Genomic DNA, 21,803 nt, shown 5'->3' with positions numbered 1-21,803 from the left:
CTGGGATGACAGGCATACACCTTCTTCACCGAGAACATGATTAGAGAGGCTAAGAAACTTGCTTAGGGTCTGACAGCTCCTTAGTGAGCAAGCATTCAAATCCAAACATAACCAGTCTAACAGACAACCTTATAAGCACCATCACCTCCTAATACTGGGAACTCCCACCCGACACAGCACAGCAGTTCCTTCCCAGTACCGTCAGCAGCTGCCTGACCCCATCCCTGCTTCAGTAGAAGAACATGCTCCTTCCGCACTCTGGAGCCAGGCCACTTACCTGGCCACGCCGAGTCTCACAGTTGTGCAGGTAGCTCAGGTGGAATATCTTCATGGTCAGATTGACAAAGTTGAGGTACTTGAGAAGAATCTACAAATTCAAATGGCACAAGGGAAGCAGATGAGAAGGAGAAATCCTTCTTGATACTTCTGCCACCAGCAAAGGTCTGACCGACATTAAAACAAGACAGAAGAGATTTGCACAGTTGAGGCGTGGGGTGCAGTCTCTTCATTTGTGACACCATGAATGGGAACTCATGTTGATTTGTTTATGTGAATGTATTAATAAAAATAGCTAGTATGCATTGAATTTGATGTCCCTGCGGTGAGTAGCCTGCATATGGTGCCTGGTCATGATAAGTCACTGTGAGGTAGAATTGTGAAATCACCCCACTTTACAAATTAAAAAGAAAACAATACTTTAGGGAAGATAAATGTGATGGTTTGAATGAAAATGGCCCTGGGCTCAAAGGGAATGGCATTATTTGAGAGGATTAGGACCTATGCCCTTGTTGGAGTGGGTGTGGCTTTGCTGGAGAAAGTGTGTCACTGGGGATGGGCTTTGAGATTTCAAAAAACTCAAGCCAGGCTCTTTCTCTTTCTTTCTCTTTCTCTTCTTGCTGCCCATCCAGAGCTCTTAGCTAACTCTCCAGCACCACGCCTGCCCTGGAGGCCGCCATGCTTCCTACCACGTTGACAATGGACTTAACCTCCAAGTTTATGTAAACCAGCCCCAATGAGATGTTTTCCTTTATTAGTGTTGCTATCGTCATGGTGTCTCTTCACAGCAATGGAACCCTAACTAGGACGAAAAGAAAAAGTGATTTGTCCAAATAAAATAAGATTTTTAGAGACCCGGACCAATCATCTCTCCATTTCTAACCCTCAAATCCAGTGTCTGCACTGTAATCTTCCCCTGTCTCTCAGAGACTGGCAGGTGAGCCCGAACAGCCCTCTTTCTCTCTCTTTTAGTTCTGAGATGGGGTCTGATCCATAGTGGTTGCTGCTCTGGAGCTCATTACATCGCCCAGGCTATATGAAAATAATTGCATGTGTGCACCAAACTTATGACAGTGCTCCTGCCACAGCCTGTCAAATACTGAAATGACAGGCATGGGCCACTGTACTTGGCCATCCCCCAGCCTTATATTTGGGAAAACTAAAGCCAAGCCTAATATAATAGCAAGGTTGAAGAATTCCGTGAGCTGGAAGAATGGGCCAGCATGGCCTCCTCAGCAGCCTTACCTCTTCATCTCTCTTGGTGAAGTGGGGTTCATCTATTTTATTCACAGCCATGATTACGGCTACCACGTCCTTCCCATTCATGATGGGGGATGCCAGGATGCTCTTGGTCTGATATTCTGTGAGGTTGTCCACAAAGTCACAGAAATGCTCATCCTGAAAGAAAGCAGAGTCGAGCACAGAGAGACAGATGAATACGAAGAACAAGGAGCATCTCAGAGACTCGATAACAAGGGGACAAAGGCATTTATCTGTTTCCCCTTTAGCATCCAGCCATCCGAAGAAGGCCTGACAAGCAGTCCACCAAAGGCAATGGAGGACAAACACATCCTGGCAGTGAAGCCCAGTGGGAGCTGTGAAGGAATTAGGGCCATGGCCATGGTGACTGCCAGTGGGCATGGCATATGGTACTCTGTCTCACTCCTTCATCTTCATCCTCCCAACAGCCCGTGAGAGGGGGACCAATAGCCTATCTCACAGAAAGGAGATTTGCAATGCCAAGTTAATGTGACTTGTGAGCATTTAGAATCTGTCCTCAGTTCTGCTCGGCACACGCTGCCTCAGAGAAGTTACGCCGGGCTCCACCTCATTGAACAAAGGCGATGTTATTTTCAGCTCCAACCCTCCTGTATTTATTTGCACACAGTCTCACTACATGTAGTCCAGGCCAATCTTAAATTCTCAATCCTCCTGCCTCAGCTTCCCTCAAGTGCTGGAACCATACGCATATATTTTCACCTTTTATAACAAGCTGGTTACCATCCATATGGCCATTTCAGTGGCTGTTCCCATCCTACAGATCCATGTGAAGCTCCACTACATATCAAGCCTATACCAAGTAGCTAAGATTCAAGCTCTTCACTGATGAATCACCAACAGTAACTGTGACTGGAGTCATGACTGCTTTGAGAAGTACCTAGGAGCTCAGTGAAACAAACCTCTGTGTGTGTGTGAGGAACTTTCCAGAGAGGATTGCCAAAGAGGGGACATCAGCTGGACCAATGTAGGGATGAACCAGCTAGAGTAAGCAGAAGGGTGGGAAAAGCCAACCCAGAATACTCTTTTTCTCTGCTCAGCAACTGCCATATGAACTGCCCTAGCTTTTACATCTCCCAAACCATGAGCCAAAGCAATCTCTCTTTTCTTCAGTTAAAAATATTATTTATTACCGTTGTAGGAGAGGAATGGTGGTTGTGGTGAGGTGCGTGTGCCAGTGCTCATGTGGCAATCACGGACAGCTTTGTGGAGCAGTTTCTTTCTTTCCACCTTTACATGGATTCTGGGGATCAAACCCAAGTAGCCACTGAGCTGCACCAGTGGCATCTTCTCTTGTTTCCATCATGTATTTGGTCACAGCAGCACAAAAGAAATCAGTGAAGTAATGCAGGCCATAAAAGCTTAGCTGAAGACTGTGGCACACAGAGACCCACATCCTGACTCCTAAACCCAAAGGCATCTCGACCTGTCTTTGGAGGCTTTGATTATGTGGTCATGGAAAGGAGACACAGGCTGGATTGTCTACAGTCCAACCAATTCACCTTTCTGCCTCCAGTACCATAGTAAATTTCCTGACTGCCGCGTCCCATGGTCCCATGAGCCAGCCCAAACACACACAGTGTGTACTGTTCTGAGAAGAACGATTTGTCTCCACAGCCAATTCTAGAACTTTCCTAGAACTAAGGTGGCACGATTTTGTTCACAGCTTACATTCCCTCTGGATTGTGGGATTTCTGCCCGGAGAGAATGAGATTTGATAAATAAACAACAGCATAAGGTCCGGGAAGTTAGCTCAAACAGGTGAAGGGTAAAGAGATTAAGATAAACCAGTCAAGTTCCTCTTGAGTTAGCATTTGGGGATTAGAAAAAGCTAGAAGGCAGCATTAGCCAAGGAGGGTTTTCTGTGTCACTCTCAGAAGACACTGCTGAGTGCCTGAACCCAGGGTCAGGCATGCTCAGATTTATCTCAGTTCAGCTTTGCAATATTCACCTTCATCAAGGGAAACCAGTACTCGGGCCTTACCTGCTCTAAGACAGATGTCTCTAAATCTGCCAGAGCCCTCTTTTCCAGTGTACTAGTCACATTTCTCATTACTGTGTTCAAATACCTGACAACTGCAACTTCAGGGAGAAAGGGTTTATTCTGGCTCTCAGTTTGAAGGGACACGGTCTCCTGTTTCCAGGAAGGTGTGTTGACAGGAGCAAGAAGCAGCTGACCACATTTGCAGCAAGCAGAGAAGAACAAATGGCTACATTCTGTTTGCTTTCTCCTTTGTATACTGTCTGGAACGTCAGCCCATGGAAATGATGCTGCCAATATTTAGGGTGGGTCTCCCCATCTTAGTTAATCTGATCGAATTACTCCCTCACTGACATGCTCAGAAGTCTGTGAGGTAAGTCTAGATGCTCCTGTCATGTAGATTACCATCACACACACTGAGAGCTTACCATCACACACACACATACACACACACATACACACACACATGTACACACACACACACACACACACACACATACACACGCACGTACGCACGCACGCGCATAGAGTTGAGGAGGAGGCCAAAGGAGAGCATCTGACTTATTCCCTTGAGACACGGTCTCCTATTGAACAGCAAGCTGGTCAGTTTGTCTAGGGTGGCTGGCGACTGAGTGCTACGGCTCTGTCTGCCTCTGTCCTCCCAATGCTGAGGCAGTAAGTACAGATAAGCTATACCTGACTATTTTGTGTGTGTGTAAATGCTGGGGATTTGACCTCAAGTCTTCGTGTTGGTAATGCAAGCTCTCTTGCCTACTAAGCCATTTCCTCAGCCCCGAGCCATTGATTTTAAAACCCAGGCATAAGAGACTTGGTTAAGGATGATCCAGAGCCATTCATTAACTCAGGACTGACAAAATGCATTCTGAGTGAAGCACTGCTCTGAACCCTGGGGCTATAGTACAGAACTGGAGACTTTTATTCTGGTAAAACAGACAGTTAAATACAGGAGACATAAAAAATAAGAAAAGAGTGGGCTGGAGAGATGGTTCAGCGTTTAAAAGCACTGTCTGCTCTTCCAGGGAGCCTGAGTTCAATTCCCAGCAACCACATAGTGGCTCACAACCATCTGTGATGAGATCCGATGCCCTCTTCTGGTGTGTCTGAAGACAGTGACACTGTACTCACATACATGAAATAAATAAATCTTAACAAAAAAAAATTAATCGAGTTCAGCATTTGCCCTGCAGCCTGCGACAATCTGCCCTGAAAGAACAAACCAGGAATACCTTAATAGTGATGGGGAAGGCTGCTCAGGTTTGAAAGGGAGTTAGGAAGACTTCTCTGAAAGGTAGCACTGAGCTGGGGGCCCAAGGCAGAGAAGCAGAGGAAGTACATTCATTCCAAGGAGGGGCATAACAACTACAAAGTTCAGATGGTAGGGATGGGCTTGGAAGATATAGTGGTTTGAATAAAAATGGCTCCCATGGCCGATAGAAAATGTGGAAGTGTGACCTTGTTGGAGTATTGCAGCATCATTGGAGAAAATGTGTCTCAGTCTCTACTGCCTGTGGATCCAGATGTAGAACTCTCAGCTCCTTCTCCAGCACCATGTCTGCTTGCATGCTACTATGTTTTCTGCCATAATGAGAATGGTCTGAACCTCTGTTAAATGTTGTCCTTTGTAAGAGTTGCCATGGTCATGGTGCCTCTTCACAGCAATAAAACCCTAACTGAGACAGAAGAAAAGAAAGATCTGTGTATCTGAGGTGTTAAAAAGGAGGGGAAGAATAGAGGGCCCAGAGTGGCAAGCCTCAGTATTCACTCATTTATTTATTGTTCAGAAAAGTTTCTATGTGTCTACAAATGGCTTATTATTATTGCCTAACCCAGTGTGGCCTTAAACTCACCACCTTCCTGTCTTAAACTTCTGGGTGCTGGGATTTTTAGGTATACATCACTGTCTTAGTCAGGGTTTCTATTACTGCACGAAATATCACGACCAAGAAGCAAGTTGGGAAGGAAAGGGTTTATTCAGCTTACAGTTCCACATTGCTGTTTATCACCAAAGGAAGTCAGGACTGGAACTCAAGCAGGTCAGAAAGCAGGAGCTGGTGCAGAGTAGGAGCTGGTGCAGAGGCCATGGAGGGACGTTACTTACTGGCTTGCTTCCCCTGGCTTGCTCAGCCTGCTTTCTTATAGAACCCAGGTCTACCAGCCCAGGGATGGCCCCAACCATAATGGGCTCCCCTCTTGATCACTAGTTGAGAAAATGCCTGGATCTCATGGAGGTATTTTCTCAAGGGAGGTTTCTTTCTCTGTGATAACTCCAGCTTGTGTTAAGTCGACACAAAACCAGCCAGTACAATCACCATGCCTAGATTTAAATTCTGCTTCTCATTCTTTATTCCCCAGTTTCTCCTCTCAAACCCTCACAGTGCTGAATACTGTTGGACCCATGGTAGGATCTGTTAATAGAACCCATTACCTACTAAATAATAAGGATGAGCTATGCTAAAAGCCAGACAGCTTACGTACATTATCAAATCTGCCAAACTGAGCTGTTCCTTCTCGTTCATGGACAAGTCCCTTGCTGATGAGTAGCACAGCTGCTCTACCCATTCATTAGCTGTTGATTTATTCACTGACTAATTGGTTAATTTACTCATTCATTTGTACTTATTGAGCCTTGGGTCTGGATATGTCAAGGCCTATGAACAATGACCTTTATTGCTAACTAAGATGGGAAGACCTGTCCACTGCGGGTGGCACTATTCTCTGGCTGGGATCCTGGACTATGTAAGTAGAGAAAGCATTCAGCAGCAATCATCCATTTATCATTCTTTCTGCTTCATGACTGTGATTGTGTTGTGACTAGAGATTCAAACCCCTGCTTTGATCTTTCCCCACTGTGGTGGACTGTACCCTTAAACTGCAAGACAGCATGTGATGGCTATACCCAGTTGTTAACTTGACGCTATCTGAAATGAACTACAGTCCAGAAATGGAGGGCACACTTGTAATCCAGATCTTAAGGCTGAAAGACATAGGCTTTTAATCTGGATCTTAAAGCACAGTGGCCATTAAAAGCTTAGATCTAGGCAAGGTAGTAAACACTTTTAATCTCAGGAGACAGAGGCAAACAGATCTCTCAGAGTTCAAGGGTTAGTCTGGGACAGAGCAAGTTTCAAGAATAGAAGAGTTTTGGTCCAGGTGTGGTTTCACCTAAGAAGCTTCCTTCTTCTTCACCTGCTTGCACTTACTTGCCAGCATATTTGTTAGAGCCTGCTTCTTCAAGATTCCAGGTTATACAGAAGATCGGCTGAAACACCTAGCTTCAAGAGACTGGGCGACTACCAGATTCTTAGACTTCCCATTCACAGCTGCTCATTGCCAGGTTAGTTGGACAGCAGACTGTAAGTCATTCCAATAATTTCCCTTAATATATAGAGGCATTCCATAAGTTCTGTGACTCTAGAGAACAGAGCACAAACCCTTTCTCCTGTAAGTTGCTTTTGTCAGGGTGTTTTATCACAGCAACAGGAAAAGGAAGTAAGACAACAGGTAACACAAGGTTGTTCTCTCTGGGTGCTCACAGCATGGTGGGATATCATGTTAGACACAAACGTCCAGTTCTAACCACAGTGTAAATCAGTCCCTGAAAATAGGGTGGGCCACAAAGATGGAGATACTTTCCTGTGATTATCCTCAGTGAGTACTTAGTACACTGCCTTCATCCCTCCACCCCCACGATGAAGTCAGAGTGATGGTTTCTCTTCTGTCTAGTGTGCCAATTTCTGAGTCTCCAGAAAGGATGGAACAGAGGCAGACTAGACCTGAGAGGTTGCAGGTGATCATTCTCCCAGCTCTAAAAGTCCTTTCGAGCCAGAAGTCTTGAATGGAATTGGTTGGTGTTGAAGAGGGGTTAAAGTTCACTCATGCGTTAAGTGAGTGAGTATCCCACTCTACCCCAGGTACTGGATGAGGTGTCAGGGACAAACAGTAAAGAGAGATGAGGACAAACACCTCACGGAGTGGGAGACTTCAATGCTTTACTCTTCCCAATAACCAGGAATCCTGGAGCTAATTGACTTAATAAACCAAATAGACCTAACAGATACTTACAACAACAGAGACAGGCTGCCAGGTTAAATCTGAATTTCAAGTAGATGATAAATAATTATTTTTAATCCTAAGCATATCTTAAGTATTTCATGAGATATTCTAAAGCGCTACCCTTTGTTTATTAAAATCCAAGCTTAGCTGATCACCTTCCATTTTACCTGTCAGTGCTGATCCCATCTTTTCTAAGAAGCACAAGGTTGAGCAGAGATTTGCCAGGGATGCAGATGTGCAGGAGAGCCCCGAGGAAACTAGTTTGTAGCCTCACATCCCAACAACAAAGCAACTGTAACCATCCCCAGACTCTTTAGGGCAATGAAGACTCAAAATAAAACTTTATAGATATTCAGAGACAACTCAGACCCCAGTCCACACCATCTTCTCCTTCTCCACTAGTTACTCAGCTTGTAGTTAGAAAGACAGTGTCCATCCCAGAGCCTAGAACTGAGTGAAATTCCCAAGAAAAGCAGCAAGCAACATGCCAAGGCTAAGCACTCTGGACTTCCTGGTCTTGGCTGAACTTTCCTGCAGGACTGAGTCACTCACAGCCAGGGACACTGACCTAGACCTAAAGACTTCTGGGAAAGAATGGGAGTGGCTGCAAGGAAGAACAAGAGAGCTGAACAGAAAATAACAGGCCAGCACAGAGGCTCATCAGTCTGTTAGGCCTGGATCTTATGGAATCAGACCTTCTTAAATCCTCAATTCCAAGACACCAAAGCCTATGAAGGGCTTAGCGCTTCCAGAGACTAAAAAAAATCTAAAAGGAAAACTCCAGAAGGCAAGGTTAGATTTTTTTTCCCCATAGTCCACACAGATGTTTTGTGGCTCTGCCACTTAGAATAGATCCTTACTAACAGCAATGGGATTGTAATAAGGGACAGGAACTGCCCATGTAGGTTGGGGAAATAGCTCAATGAATAAAGCATTTATTGTACAAGCTTGGTCCATAATTCAGAGTCTTAGAACCCATGTAAAAGCTGGGTAGCTATAGCAGCCCACCTGAAATCCCAGCATGTAGGAGACAGAAACAGAGTACTATTCGTGTTTTATACAATAAAAGGGGAGTCCAGTTAGGCTAAATGATTTGCCTAGGCTATACATGTCCTTAGGAAGTGGCAACAGCCACACCCAGCTCTGAGCTCAAAGCATAGGTCATAACTCCTGAAATATGATCAGAAATGATCTTTCTTAAGTAACACTCCATCCTATGACCTTATTTTATAACTAAGGAGGAAGTGTGGGGTAGCAGAGGGTTAGAGCATGGGCTCAAGGCCAGAGTACCTGAGTTTAAATTCCATCTCTGCTTTACACCTGTCTGACCGTGAGCAAGAGTTTCCGTGTCATTGTCTGTAGGCCCAAGACAATGAGATATTTATTACACAAGAATCTGGAGACAAGGGAAAAAGAGACCAACAAGTGGGTACATTTTGGAGAGATTTCTCTTATGCACTCTGCCTGGTGTTGTTTTCCAGAGAGCTAGTTTCTTTGTAGCCTAGGCTGACCTGAGGTTTGACTTTGTAGTTGGCTTCAAGTGCTCTAGACAGCTGGATTTTTAGAAGAAAAACCAGGTTACCAATGTTTGATGACCCCTTTGAATTCTTGTGTTAACTTGGGCTTAATGCTTACTACTTACTTTTGCTGCAAGCCCCTTTTCAAGACCTCTGGAGTCCTGTTGGACAAAATTGACTTTGACAGTACCTCTTTTCTTCCCCCTGGAGTGAGTGAGTGTGTGTGTGTGTGTGTGTGTGTGTGTGTGTGTGTGTGTGTGTGTGTTTGCATGTAAAGGTATATTTATATGTACTTGCATGTGGAAGACAGAGGTCAACTTTGCATGCCATTCTTCATGTTTTTTTTTGTTTTTTTGTTTTGTTTTGTTTTGTTTTGTTTTTCCAGACGGAGTCTTTCACTGGCCTAAAGTTTATTGACTTAGCTAGGCTAGCAAGTCATCAAACCCTAGGTTCTGCCTGTCTTTACCTTCCCAGCTCTGGGATTACAGATACATCCCAGAATGATTGGTTTTGTTTTAAATTTTTAAATGTGGATTCTAGGAATTGAACTTGGCTTCTCATGCTTGCCTGGCAAGCACCTCACTGTCTGGGCTGTCTTCTTCTTCTTCTCTTTCTAACCTTAAGACTATTGATTTGAAATAAATACAGAAGAAAGATAAAGACAAAGTCACAAAATACATGAGGCCAGGCATGTGACCCATGGAGGCAAGAGAATCTATATGACTTCAAGGCAATCTAGTATACAGTGCAAGTTCTAGGCCAACCAAGGCTACACAGTGAGATCCTATCTCAAAACAACCAATCAAACAAAACAAATAAAAAGGACACGAAATATCCAGGAGCCAGACCCTGGAAATGGTGAAACATGATTGTTTAGTAGGGCTGGTGTAACTATTGAATAAGGCCTCTGTGACCCTGAAGTTTAGGAATTAACTTTCCATGGAAAGTCTTTAGGCTGTGTTTACTGACCACTTGCTGTGTGCCTGACATTGTGTAGGTCCCAGGATAAACACGGAGTAAATAATGTCCCCTGTGCTAGAACCTTAATCAATAACTTCAGGAAGAGGACAACTATGACACAGGGTGTTCCCAAGGTAGAGACTGTTAAACTGAGATCTGAAGGAGGGTAAGTGCGGTTGGTTGACTTGGACAAGAGACCAAGTGGAACGGCTTTGCAGCCTTCAAAGCTAAAATCCAGCAGGGACACTGATCTGATCATAGGGATCTTGGTCAGAGCTTCCAGTAAAATTCCATGAACTACGAGATCTGGTTGATTTGGATGTGAAGGCTCTCTGTAGCCCAGGCTGGCCTTTGATTTGACTCTGTAGCCCAGGCTAGTCTTTGATTTGACTCTGTAGCCCAGGCTAGTCTTTGATTTGACTCTGTAACTAATGGCTTAGAACTCTCAGTAATACTCTAAGCTTCTGGATTTTTAGGGAAAAGATCGGGTAATCAATGTTAACATTTCTAGTAATGGAACAATCATCTCTGTTTCCAGATAGAAAATATGAAGAAAAATAATATAACCTTCGTGATACTTCTGGGAGAACATGAAACCCAATCTAATTATAAAGGCATATCAGACAAATAGGCATGGTGGCTCATGCCTATAATTCTGGCACTTGGTTAGTTGATTGAAAAGGATTGCCAAGAGTCTGAAGCCAGCCTGGGCTACACAGGGACTTCTAGACCAGCCTGGGATGCCAAATGAGTCTCTCTCTCTCTCTCTCTCTCTCTCTCTCTCTCTCTCTCTCTCTCTCTCTCTCTCTCTCTCTCTCTCTCTCTCTCTCTCTCTCTCTCTCTCTCTTCCTTATTCTCTCCTTCCCTCTTTCTTTCTCCTTGCCCAGAGTGTAGTAAAGAGAGAGAATGATGGTGGTGGGAATAGAGGGGTTACATAAGCCAAAATAGACGGGCATTTCTGTAAAATATGTGTGGGTTTGTCCAATTCGGCATGAAACATTTCTTCAAATACACCAGCTTTCCAGAAAACAAAGACAGACAGAGGAAGATTCTCAGACGGTAAACTAAGGAGGTAGGGCTACATTAGTGTACACCAGGAAAATGCTGGATTTACGTGGTTAGATGATGGTGCTGTTTGACTGTTCCCTACATTCCACCATTATACTGTGGCTGTGGAAGAAATGTCCTGCTCTAGAAATACAGACCAAAGGCTGTATGGAAGAAAGGGCATGCCTACAACTTCCTTCTAGCAGACCACAGGAATAGAGAGAGAAGCTGCTATGATAGGATGTCAATAATTGGTGATTATGCATGAAAGACACGCAATTCTTTGTAGTACTTTAAATTCCTGCTGGTTTTGAGTATTTTTTTTTTCTAAATAAAATGTTCTAAGTGTTTTTTGATAAATAGAGAGTGGCACCACTCTCTGAACAGCCCAGGCTTGGTGGCCAACAATAGCCCAGCCCACTTGGACTCTAGAACCCCAGGGAACAGTGCATTCCCACATCCATCTTACGGGGAGAGCATACCTCTTCTGTGTTGGGGACATTGACGATCTTTTTGGAGTGTGCGACGTGGCCCACAACACCCATGTCCAGAGGGAAGACAATCTCAGAGTCGGGCATCACCAAGCAGTCCTCTAGGATGGCATCCTTGTGGACATTGAAGAGCCTGGTGGCCAGCTCTGCAGTGCCATTGCGGGTCCTGTACATGAACAGACTCATGCGGTCCGCCCGCAGGAGGAAGCAGAGCCTCTTCATGACATTGAAGGTGCATTTCTCGGCCTGTAAGTTCTCCTGAAAGTCCCGCAGGAGGTCAAAGATGATCTCGCTCTCCTCCACGCTGTTCACGTCGTGGTAGTTGCTGAAGTCCACGGCTGCCTCCTTGGCCCCGAGGAGGTCTGAAATGACCTTCCCCCGGTAGTGAAAATTATAGTATTGCTTGGCAAAGCCAATATTTGAATCCAGGAACTTTTCCACCTCCTCTGCTGTCACCTCACCCATGGCTCAGACTGCCTCTAGCTGCTCCCAAGGAGGGGCTCAGGCTCCAGCCCCTCCAGGGCACTTTCCAAGCAAACTAATTTCAGTATGCCCCACCGAAATCTGACCTTCTCTGGGTCTTGACTGTAAATTGCACTGAGAAGGCCACACAAGAGCAGGGGCAAGCCGGGGGATTATGTTATTAATACATCTTGAGACGATCATGAGGATAAGTAAGTTCCAGATGCCTCTGGGGCCTGAAAGAGAGAAGGGGTGTGGCTCCTTTTTGCCCTGGTCTGATAAGAGCTGAGAGGAGACATCTACACTGAATGTCACTTCTGCACAGTGTACGACAGGCAGCTCAGGGACAGCCTAACACCGTCCTATAAGTGCGTCCTCGCTGCCCTTGGTGGCTTTCTTCGAACCCATGACATCAATGGCAGGCAATTACTATTTAGGAGCTTTGTTTGACTTCTTGGACAGTAAGAAGAGTTTACAAGTCTAACTACAGTTCCTCTGCAGGAAGGACCAGAGTTTTGACACAGCTACTGACAAGACTCCTCATCCATTCCCCCAACTGGAACCTTCCAGTCTTTGGCTTTGATAAAATATCCTGACAAAGAGTGACTTAGGGGAGAAAGGGTGTGTTTATGTTCACAGTTTCGGGTAACAGCCCATCATTTGTGGGTGGTTGTCGGGGCAGCAGGAGCTTGAGACAGATGGTCACCTCACATCCACAATCAAGAGCAGAGAGAGGGAATGAATGCATGACCACTTGCTTGCTTGTGTTGGGCTTATCTGTCTACAGTTTAGAACCCCTGCCTAAAGTAGGTTGTCTTCTACACCAGTCAATATCCCTAAAAGATATGCCCATAGGCCAATGCATTGTAGAAACATCGTTGAGACAATGTTTCCAGGTGCTAGGTTGTGTTGATTTGACAATTAAAGCTAACCACTACCTCACACTCATTACCTCTTTCCCTAAGTCTCTCAACTGTGGGGTTTTAGTGGCCATGGTTGTTGCCAGGTTGCTTGTGATCTGTGTACACAGGTATAGCATGGTCTAAACCTTTCTTGGACTTGGATTTTTAACAATATTCTAATTTTAATATTTTCAGAGCCCTTATTTTAAAAAAAAAAGCACACCTTCCATAGTTATTCTTTTATTACAAAAATTTAATACATGTTCTCTGTAGAAAATAATGGAAAAGGACAATTAAAACCACACATAACCCTACTGCTCAGAGGTAACTTCTGCTTAACAGTGTAGTTGTGGTCCTTTCAACTCAATCTTTCTCCTGGTGCTTTAATGTGTTTTTTCTAACTCTATCCCTGGGCTTTCTTGGGTTGTTTGTCAGAAATGCACACCACTGTCGGTAGGCTATCAACTCCAGAGAATCTAGAAGCACCAGAATTCTCATAAGTGTGCCTCTCCTGCACAGAGAGGGGTAGGAAAGAGCACCCCCTCTCTGTCCAGACCTTATTTTGGCTTCCATGACAGCGCTATGCTGTGCACAGTGCCTATAAAGGCTGTGGAATGCATGGTTGTAAACAGTTGCTGGCACTTTGAACTTTGTAAAGAGACTTCGTTGTAAAGTGGATTACTCCCTTCGTTGTAGAGTGTAATAAACTCGCGGAGGTATTGCCCTCACATAGTACCATGTACAAAGGTGCCCCTCTCCACCCAATGGCAAACACTGTGACTTCTGTACAGGTGAGCTTCGCAAAGCTCTCAGTTCCGCACATGTGTAGGCCATTCATTGTTGCTTTTCAGCCTTCCAGTAACGGCATGACTAAGTAACAGGAATATTCACCTGTTGCTTACAAAGGGGAAAGAAAAGGATGCTCTTTACTTGACAGTCCATGTGACAATCTGACCTTCTCCCAACCAGATGCTGTATCTCACCTCGTTCAAACAGTCTTCCCCAGTTCAGCACAGTCTTCAGACGGTGAGGTTTTAGTATTGCTCATCACGTCTTGCTATCTTAGCCCAAGGAAGCACCACACCATCTTCCCTCAGGTCCTTCACGTTATCCCACCCTATTTCCTTTATTGTATTTATTCCTTCCAGAAATTCTCTCAGCTTCTCTCTCTTGTCCTTCCCACTGGACTCTGTCCCTCCCTACTGGACATGATTCATGAGGGCAAGGGCCTGACCTATCAGGGTTTGTCCTCTGGGTCTTTCAGGGTCACTTGACACATCCTTGGTGTTGAGCCAAGTTTTTAAAGCCATTTAAAAAACTTTTTATTTAGAATTTGTATATGTTCTTGACTATTAAACTTTAAAAAATACAGGATGACAAAAAAGAGAAGATCAAAATTAAAATTCATTGCACACTTAAAGGTTTTTAGAATACTTACACATACCAGACTATAACATGTTTTTTCCTTCTTTACTGAGTATCATGAATGTCCTTCAAAGGGGCCTCTCATTCACTGTAATGACTACAGAATTGTCCTCGGAACTTTGTCATCATCTTCTACAGCAAGGGTTCCAAACCTCCCACTGCCATATGCAGTTCAGTAATTCTTCATTGTAAGAGGTTGTCCTATATACCAAAGATACTTACCTCAGTCTCCACCCACTATATGCCAGAGGAGTCCCTTGATATTGTGACACTTAAGAATACTGTTGACATTTCTCTATGCCCCCTGAGAGATAAATGAGTCTCCATAGTTAGATGCTTTGGCTTCTTTCAAAAATATTTATCTTTTTTTTTTTTTAAATGTGTATGTCTTCATGCACGTTTATGCGTGTGTGTGTGCTAGTACCCACAGAGGCCAGAAGAAGGCATTGTATTCCATGAAGCTGTAGTTACAGGCAGTTGTGAACACCTGATATGGGTGCTGAGAATCAAAGTCCTGGTAAGAGAATGCTAGCTTGTTCAGGAAGGGTCCAGAGAGCAGGGCAATCTACTAGGTCAAAGATATAAGCTACTGTGGGAAAATGGAGGAAGCTGGGTACAGTGGACATGGTGGTGACTCTAGAACTCAATGGGGTTAAAGAAGGAAGATTACTATTTGAAGCCAGCCTGGGTCTCATAGGAAATTATGAGGATAGCACAAAGCTATGTAATAAGGCTCTGTCTCAAAAATAGAAGACAAAACAAGACAGAAGGTTGCTAGGCATGTGTCTTAGTTAGGATTTTACTGCTGTGAACAGACACCATGACTGAGACAACTCTTATAAGGACCATATTTAATTGGGGCTGGCTTACAGGTTCAGAGGCTCAGTCCATTATCATCCAGACAGGAACATGGTAGCATCCAGGTAGGCATGGTGCAGGCAGAGCTGAGAGTTCTACATCTTCATCTAAGGTCTGTTAGCAGAAAACTGACTTCCAGGCAGCTAGGATAAGGTTCTCAAAGTCCACGCCCAAAGTGACACACCTACTCCGATGAGGCCACACCTCCAAATAGTGTCACTCCCTGGGCCAGGCATATTCAAACTATGACAGCATGGTGTTGCATGACTGCTATCCCAGGACTTGGGAGGCTGAGGCAGAGGAATAAGAAGTAGAGACAACCTTATACCATTTATTAAGACCATGAGCCTCTTATGTAAATTACTTAAAATTTCCAAACCTTACTTTGTCCACTTATAAAATTAGAATAAGTTTACATGACTATTTTGGGGATTAAATGAGATAACATAGTATCATACAATACATGAGATAATGTAATATATAATACAAAGCCAAGATATGAACATTAAGCTGAACCATACAAAACTGACAGAAATTTTGTTTCTTTCTACAAATGGCAATGTGTTCAACTGGATAGTAATTAGTCAGCTATTTCTAGTTATTTTGACCATAAAATAATTGTTTCACCATATAGGTAGTGAGCTCCATGCCAGTGGTACCAACTTCTGTCTTAGTTACTGTTCTATTGCTGTGAAGAGACACCATGACCAAAGCAACTGTTATAAAAGAAAGCATTTAGTTGGGGCTAGATTACAGTTCTAGAAGCTTAGTCTATCATGGTAGGGAACGTGATGGCACGCAGGCAGACAGTGGAGCAGAAGCTGAGAGCTGTATATCTTGATCAGTAGAGAGTCTGAGACTGGCATGGGCTTTTGAAATCTCCCAGTGAACAGCTTCCTCTAACACCTACTCCAACAAGGCCACACCTTCTAATCTTTCTAATCCTTTCAAATGGTGCTGCTCCCTGATGACTAAGCATTCAAATATATAAGCCTATGGGATACACTCAAACAGGACAAGGCTCAGCATTTATACAAGAAGCTGACTCTGAGGCTAAGACTGCAGTAAAGAGGCTGTTGTAAGATGGAAAACATGTGAGCCATGCTGTGTGATAGAAAGAAGGTGACATGAGGTACAGTGGTACCCTTGGCTAATCTGTGTCACTGGGATTCTCTGGGCATCAGCCAGTGTCCCTGTACAGGACGTTTCACTGGCCTTAGGTGCTGCTTTAGTTTGCATTTCCTGATGAAAGACCTTTCTCCCCTGGACTTGTAAAACCCCACCTCTTCCAGGAAGCCACAGAGGCATGCTTCCCTGACAGCATAGCTGTCTTTAGAGCTGCTGAACAACCTTGCAGGACCTCCACCCACACCTTACACACGTCGGCTCACTCTCAATTGTCACTTATTCTTACCCTTGACCTGGAGTTGTTGTCAATTCCTGACTGGCCACATGTTACCTAATTTATTCAACTTAAATGAGCTTCCTGTTGAGTTTGGAAATGTCTCTGTTTCACCTTAAGGATCTAACCTGGAGAATTGTTTTGCCAAGGCTTGTCCTTATTTTCATTTGCAGCACCTTTTCCCCTTAAGCTCAAATTCTCAACGATTCTATAATCTTTTTTTTTTTTTTTTTTTTTTTTAAGTCAGGAACTTTGGGGAAATTGTAGTTTTCTAGGATAGCAACAAAGCCCTGAGACTGGGACTTCCAAAGAACAGTGGTTTATTGAGGTCACAGTTCTAAAACGTCAAGAATACAGTGCTTTAGAAAAGGCCTTTGTAGTTCTTGGCCACCATGGGTCTGGAAATGGGAGGGATCACTTGTCAACACAGAAAACCAGAAGGTTTTCAAGAGCTTGGCTTACTTGTTTTAGGGGATCTGGTGCTTCAGAGTACCTCGGAAATGACATCAATCCCTTTTATGAGGAATGTTCCAGGTATTTATGCCCCACCACCACCTCTTCAAGGACAGACCACCTCAGCCCCACCACACTAAGGACCAAAGTTCCAACACATGAAACACATTCATAACAACTCCCAAGAGGTGCAGCCAAAACAGATCTTAAATGCACCTTTGACAACAGCATCAAAAGCAGGTGAGAACACACAGTCAGCCATCTAAGCAGAGAGACCTGAATTTGAACCCTATTCATTCTCTGAACATATTATTATTATTATTATTATTATTATTATTATTATTATTATCATTATCATTATTATTATACGTTAGGGGAAGTTACTTAAACTACTGTGTCAATTTCTTTATTTGCAAATTATAGATAAATGATGACATTTACTAACAGAACTGCTGCGAGGCTGATATTGAGGCTGATGTATTGAACAATGGACGGCAGGGTCTTAGTAAACACAGCTATACAAAAAATGATCAAAAATAAGCCAAGTGTGAGGCAGTGTTCATTTGCTTTCTGTTGCTGTGATAAAACAGCCCTGGCCAAAAAGCAACGTAATGGAAAGGTGGGATGGCACTTACCTGGCTTCCGCTTCCAGGTCAGTTTCTCATTGAGGACAATTAGGATGGGAACTGCAGCAGAAGCCACAGGGGAACCCTGCTTAAGGGCTCCTCACTTACACATCACAGCCCCACCTGCTGAGAGCTGGTGCTTAGCAGAGTGGGCGGGGCTCTCCCACATCAATCATCAATCCAGACCGCGGCTCACAGAACAGCCACAGGCCAGTTTGACCTCGGCAGTTCTTCATTTGATGTTCCCCCTTCCCAGCTGACTCTAAGCTGTATTAAGTTAAAAATAAAGGTTAATGAGGACAGACAGTGACAGGCCCACCTCTCTAATATCTTCTTATTTTCTTTTGAGATAGAGTCTCAAAATATAGCCCAGGCTCTCTCTTGTCTGTCTCCCAAATGCCATCGCTCCTGGCTCTCTTCCCTCCCTCCCTGTGCCCCTCCCCTTCTGATTTCTTTGGAGACAGCGGTGCACAAGCCTAAGCCACCCAAATCCTAGACCTGTGCACCAGCATGCCTGGCTCCTTTTACTGAAATACACTTTTAATATTTTCTCTCTGTGCACGAATTACATATAGGCACATTTTCATGATATAGGAAATTTGAAAGATAGAGGCAAGTAAGAAGAATACAGCAGTTACTGCCCAGAGACATACCTTTCTTCCTCTTCCCTTCCCTTCTTTTTTTCCTCCATACCCTTTCTTTCTTCTTCCCAAAAGAGACTTGTCCACCTCAGGCTATCTTCAAACTCACTACACAGCTGAGGATTCTTTGGCTTTGATCCTCCTGCCTCTGGTGCTGGGATCAGAGTCATGAGTCACTCACTATACGAGTGCTGGGGATTGAACCCAGGGCTTCGGGCATGCCAGGCAAGCCCTCTACCAACTGAGCTACATTCCCAGCCTCCATCTTTCTTTCCCAATTACGCAATAAAAAAAGAAAGAAAGAAAGAAACTGTGGTTATACTTTTTTGTTTTGTTTTGTTTGAGGCAAAGTCTCTCTGTGTGGTCCCGGATGTCCTAGAACTGGTTCTGTAGACCAGGTTGACTTCCAATTCAGAAACCAACCTGCTTCTGCCTCCCAAGTGCTGCAATCAATGGCTTGTGCCTCCACCACCACCTGCCTTACTTTCTGATTTTCTTAATCAAACTCTTGACCAGAAAGAGAACAAGCCCATTTCTAAATGCTGTAAGATGTTGTCTTGGCTATCTGTCAGAGTTTAAACAAATACTTCAAAAGTCAATATTTTAATGCCAAGATCATATTTCATTTCGAGTGTCCATTTCCTACAGTTCTTACTCTGTGTTCTTGAAAGCGACCTGGGTTCCGTAGCTTCTGATTGCTTACTCTCTGTACTTAAATATTTATAACCGAGTGATGTGCGCACCTTCACAGTGGGTATGAGAATCACATTTCTCTTCTTTCTCCAAATCAAATTTTATGTATTCCAAGTGCCCACCCCACAGTGCAACAGGACATTCAACCCAATCATCATAACTGATGGTCCGACTTCTGACCATGTGAAGGTTTGCTTGGCCAACCCCATAAGAACTTCTAGCTGCTACTCCCTTTTAATGGCATAGCTCCCCAAAATGCACCAAGTCTTCTCTTAGCTGGGGCTCAGAAGCCTTGGTGTGCTTGGCCTTCCTAGTATAGGTCCCCCATTCGCTGGAGCACCCACAGCACAGGAACATAAGAGACGCAGCGACCTCTCTGGTGAAGGAAAATCCCAAAGCCGTTTCATTCAAAAATCCTACAAAGCACAGTTTTTAACCTCACAGAAGGTTCTTTAACTTTAAAAAAATTTTTTATTTTTTTCCTAGCTAGTTTCTTTTTCCTCTCAAAGGAAGTTTTCTTCTAAGACTAATCATGGAAATGGTTGCTTTATTGAGCCTGAGAATGTTGCTCCCCCCCCCACACACACACACTTGTTGTATAATAGCCCCAAGTGGTCCTGAAAGGCCACACCTCTTTTAGGGATTGAAGGTGACGGGGGGGGGGGGGGGGGTGGAGGAAAATGGTCTATAGCCACATAAACAACACTAGCAGAAGAGGGATATAGGAGGGTGTGAGAGATACTTACTCTTCACCGATGAACACCCAGGACTTTGCACATCCTAAGGACATGCTTGCTAGCCTGAAACTACATCCTCAGATTCCCGTTAATCTTGAGTTTAACTTGACTCTGTGTCACCTATTTTTAAAAGCAATAAGACTGATTTTTTCCCCCCAAAAAGTAAAACAGCTATACAGACCATTAGAAACAGAACATCAGGTCATCCCAACATCGGAGGGCTTTAGAAGGCAGTAGCCTGTCCCACTGGAAGGTCAGCAAATGCTGATGGGAGCATCCTGATATGATCCTTAACTGAAATGATTCTTTGTCTGCTTTGAAGGCCTGAGGCTACTCTTTGATGGAGATGTTCAGGGAAGAATACATTATAACCCACACAGGTTGCTCTCAGGCTGCCCCGCCCAACTTCCAGGAATGGAAGACTAGCAGGAGGGCCAAGGTTCAGGCTTAGACAGGAGGTTAGAGAGATCTAGGTGCTGAGTGGCCAGACTGCTGACCCGTTGCTAAAGCAGATTATTAGGCAGCTCAGCAGCAGCCTGGAAACTTGTTATCATCTCCCAGAGCACCAGTGAAGGGAAGAGGGACATTCAGGCCAAAGTCCAGGTCCCTGGAATGTTTTCCTGGGGAGATGCAACAGGAAGCAGCAGCTGGGAATGGTGAGGTGGTAGGGAAAGCCACAATGGCTGACCTACAGCTTCTTTGCTTTCGTCCCTGGCACTGGATATAGTTGAGAGTTCTTAGGCTTGGACATCTGATAGGTTCCTTCAAAATTCATATCTGTTCTGCCACTACTTTTTGGTGGCATCATCCTGACAAATAATATCTTGATGACTATTGTGACTCTCAATTTCTTCATCTGTAACAAAGATTAACACAGACTGAGGAAAAGAAGACAGATCATTGCTTTTACTAAATTTGTCCATTCTTTGCTGGTTTCTGTTAAGTTCAGGGATGAGAGGAGATGTTATTCACTAGTGTTGGGATTTAAGAAAGTGGGCTTTGCACTGTGACTGGGTTGTACTTATAGCCTATAGGATGCAGCAACTCACCTACTGTATGAGTCATATTTCTTCACTCTGCAAAGGGAGTCACAGCCAAGTGTGGTGGCTCACACTTATATGTACTTGGAAAGCTGAAGCAGGATTACTAAATTCAAGAACAACTAAGCTGGAGATGAGACCTTGTCAAAAAAAAAAAAAAAAAAAAACACAACAAAACAAAACAACAAAAAGCATCCAACCAACCAACAAAACAAAAGATGGGGGGCTTTAAGATGGTTCAGTTAGTAAAACTGCTTGCTGTCAAGTTTGACAACCTGAGTTTGGTTCCAGGATCCACAAGTGGAGAGAACCAATTAGTGGATCCCGCGATCTACTGCGTGGATTCGCGCTGAACTGGAGCTATCTGGTCTCGAAATAACCCCGGGCCCGCGGAAGTGAGCCCCAAACCCAGCTCCACACACATACCCTCTACTTCACTCCCACAAATAAATGTAATAAAAAGTTTTAAACATTCGATATTTTAAAAGAAGAAAATCTTAGTACAGTAATTCCTCAAGCTTTGAGGACTGAGTAAAATGTGTTGAGCTGTGTGAGTGCACACCTTTAATGTCAGAACTTGGGATGTAGAGACACAGATCTCTCCTCCGAGTAGAAGAAATGAACATGTGGGGTAGGGCCAGCACAGAGACCCTTTGATTTTTTTCTCCCGAACGATCAAGGAAAGGTGTCAGCGAGGGTTGGGGTGAAATTTCATATTTATCTTTACATTTCCATTTTACAACTTTAAAAGCACCCTCTGGTTATTGGCTCTTGGGTGGAGAATGAGTCCTGAGGTGAGAGCATAAGGCCATTCAAAGCCTTCAGAGGCAAGCTGGGTTCGGGGCGCGCACCCGCTGGCCCAAGGATCTTCCGCGATCCGATAGCTCTGGCCCATTGCGAGTCCACGCAGTAGATCGCGGGATTCACTGAAAACTCAGAC

General features: G+C 44.2%; 1 protein-coding gene across 2 annotated transcripts in view; it reads right to left on the bottom strand.

The window, feature by feature from the left end:
• Positions 1–12,089, bottom strand: part of PDE6A (phosphodiesterase 6A) — a gene marked incomplete at its 5' end in the record, with an annotated part of 62,419 nt that extends 50,330 nt beyond the window's left edge. Inside the window, 3 exons of one of the 2 annotated variants that reach the window (XM_080920447.1) lie at positions 278–367; positions 1,522–1,674; positions 11,616–12,089. In XM_080920447.1, coding sequence (XP_080776573.1) covers positions 278–367; positions 1,522–1,674; positions 11,616–12,089 — 717 coding nt within the window. The remainder of the gene's footprint in view (positions 1–277; positions 368–1,521; positions 1,675–11,615) is intronic. The other variant, XM_080920448.1, reaches the window with a different exon arrangement.
• Positions 12,090–21,803: the final 9,714 nt, after the last annotated feature.

The sequence above is a fragment of the Micromys minutus genome (genome assembly GCF_963924665.1).
Source record: "Micromys minutus genome assembly, chromosome: 8".
Lineage (NCBI taxonomy): Eukaryota > Metazoa > Chordata > Mammalia > Rodentia > Muridae > Micromys > Micromys minutus.
The sequence above is the reverse complement of the archived record's forward strand: the minus strand, read 5'-3'. Positions and strand labels throughout refer to the sequence as shown.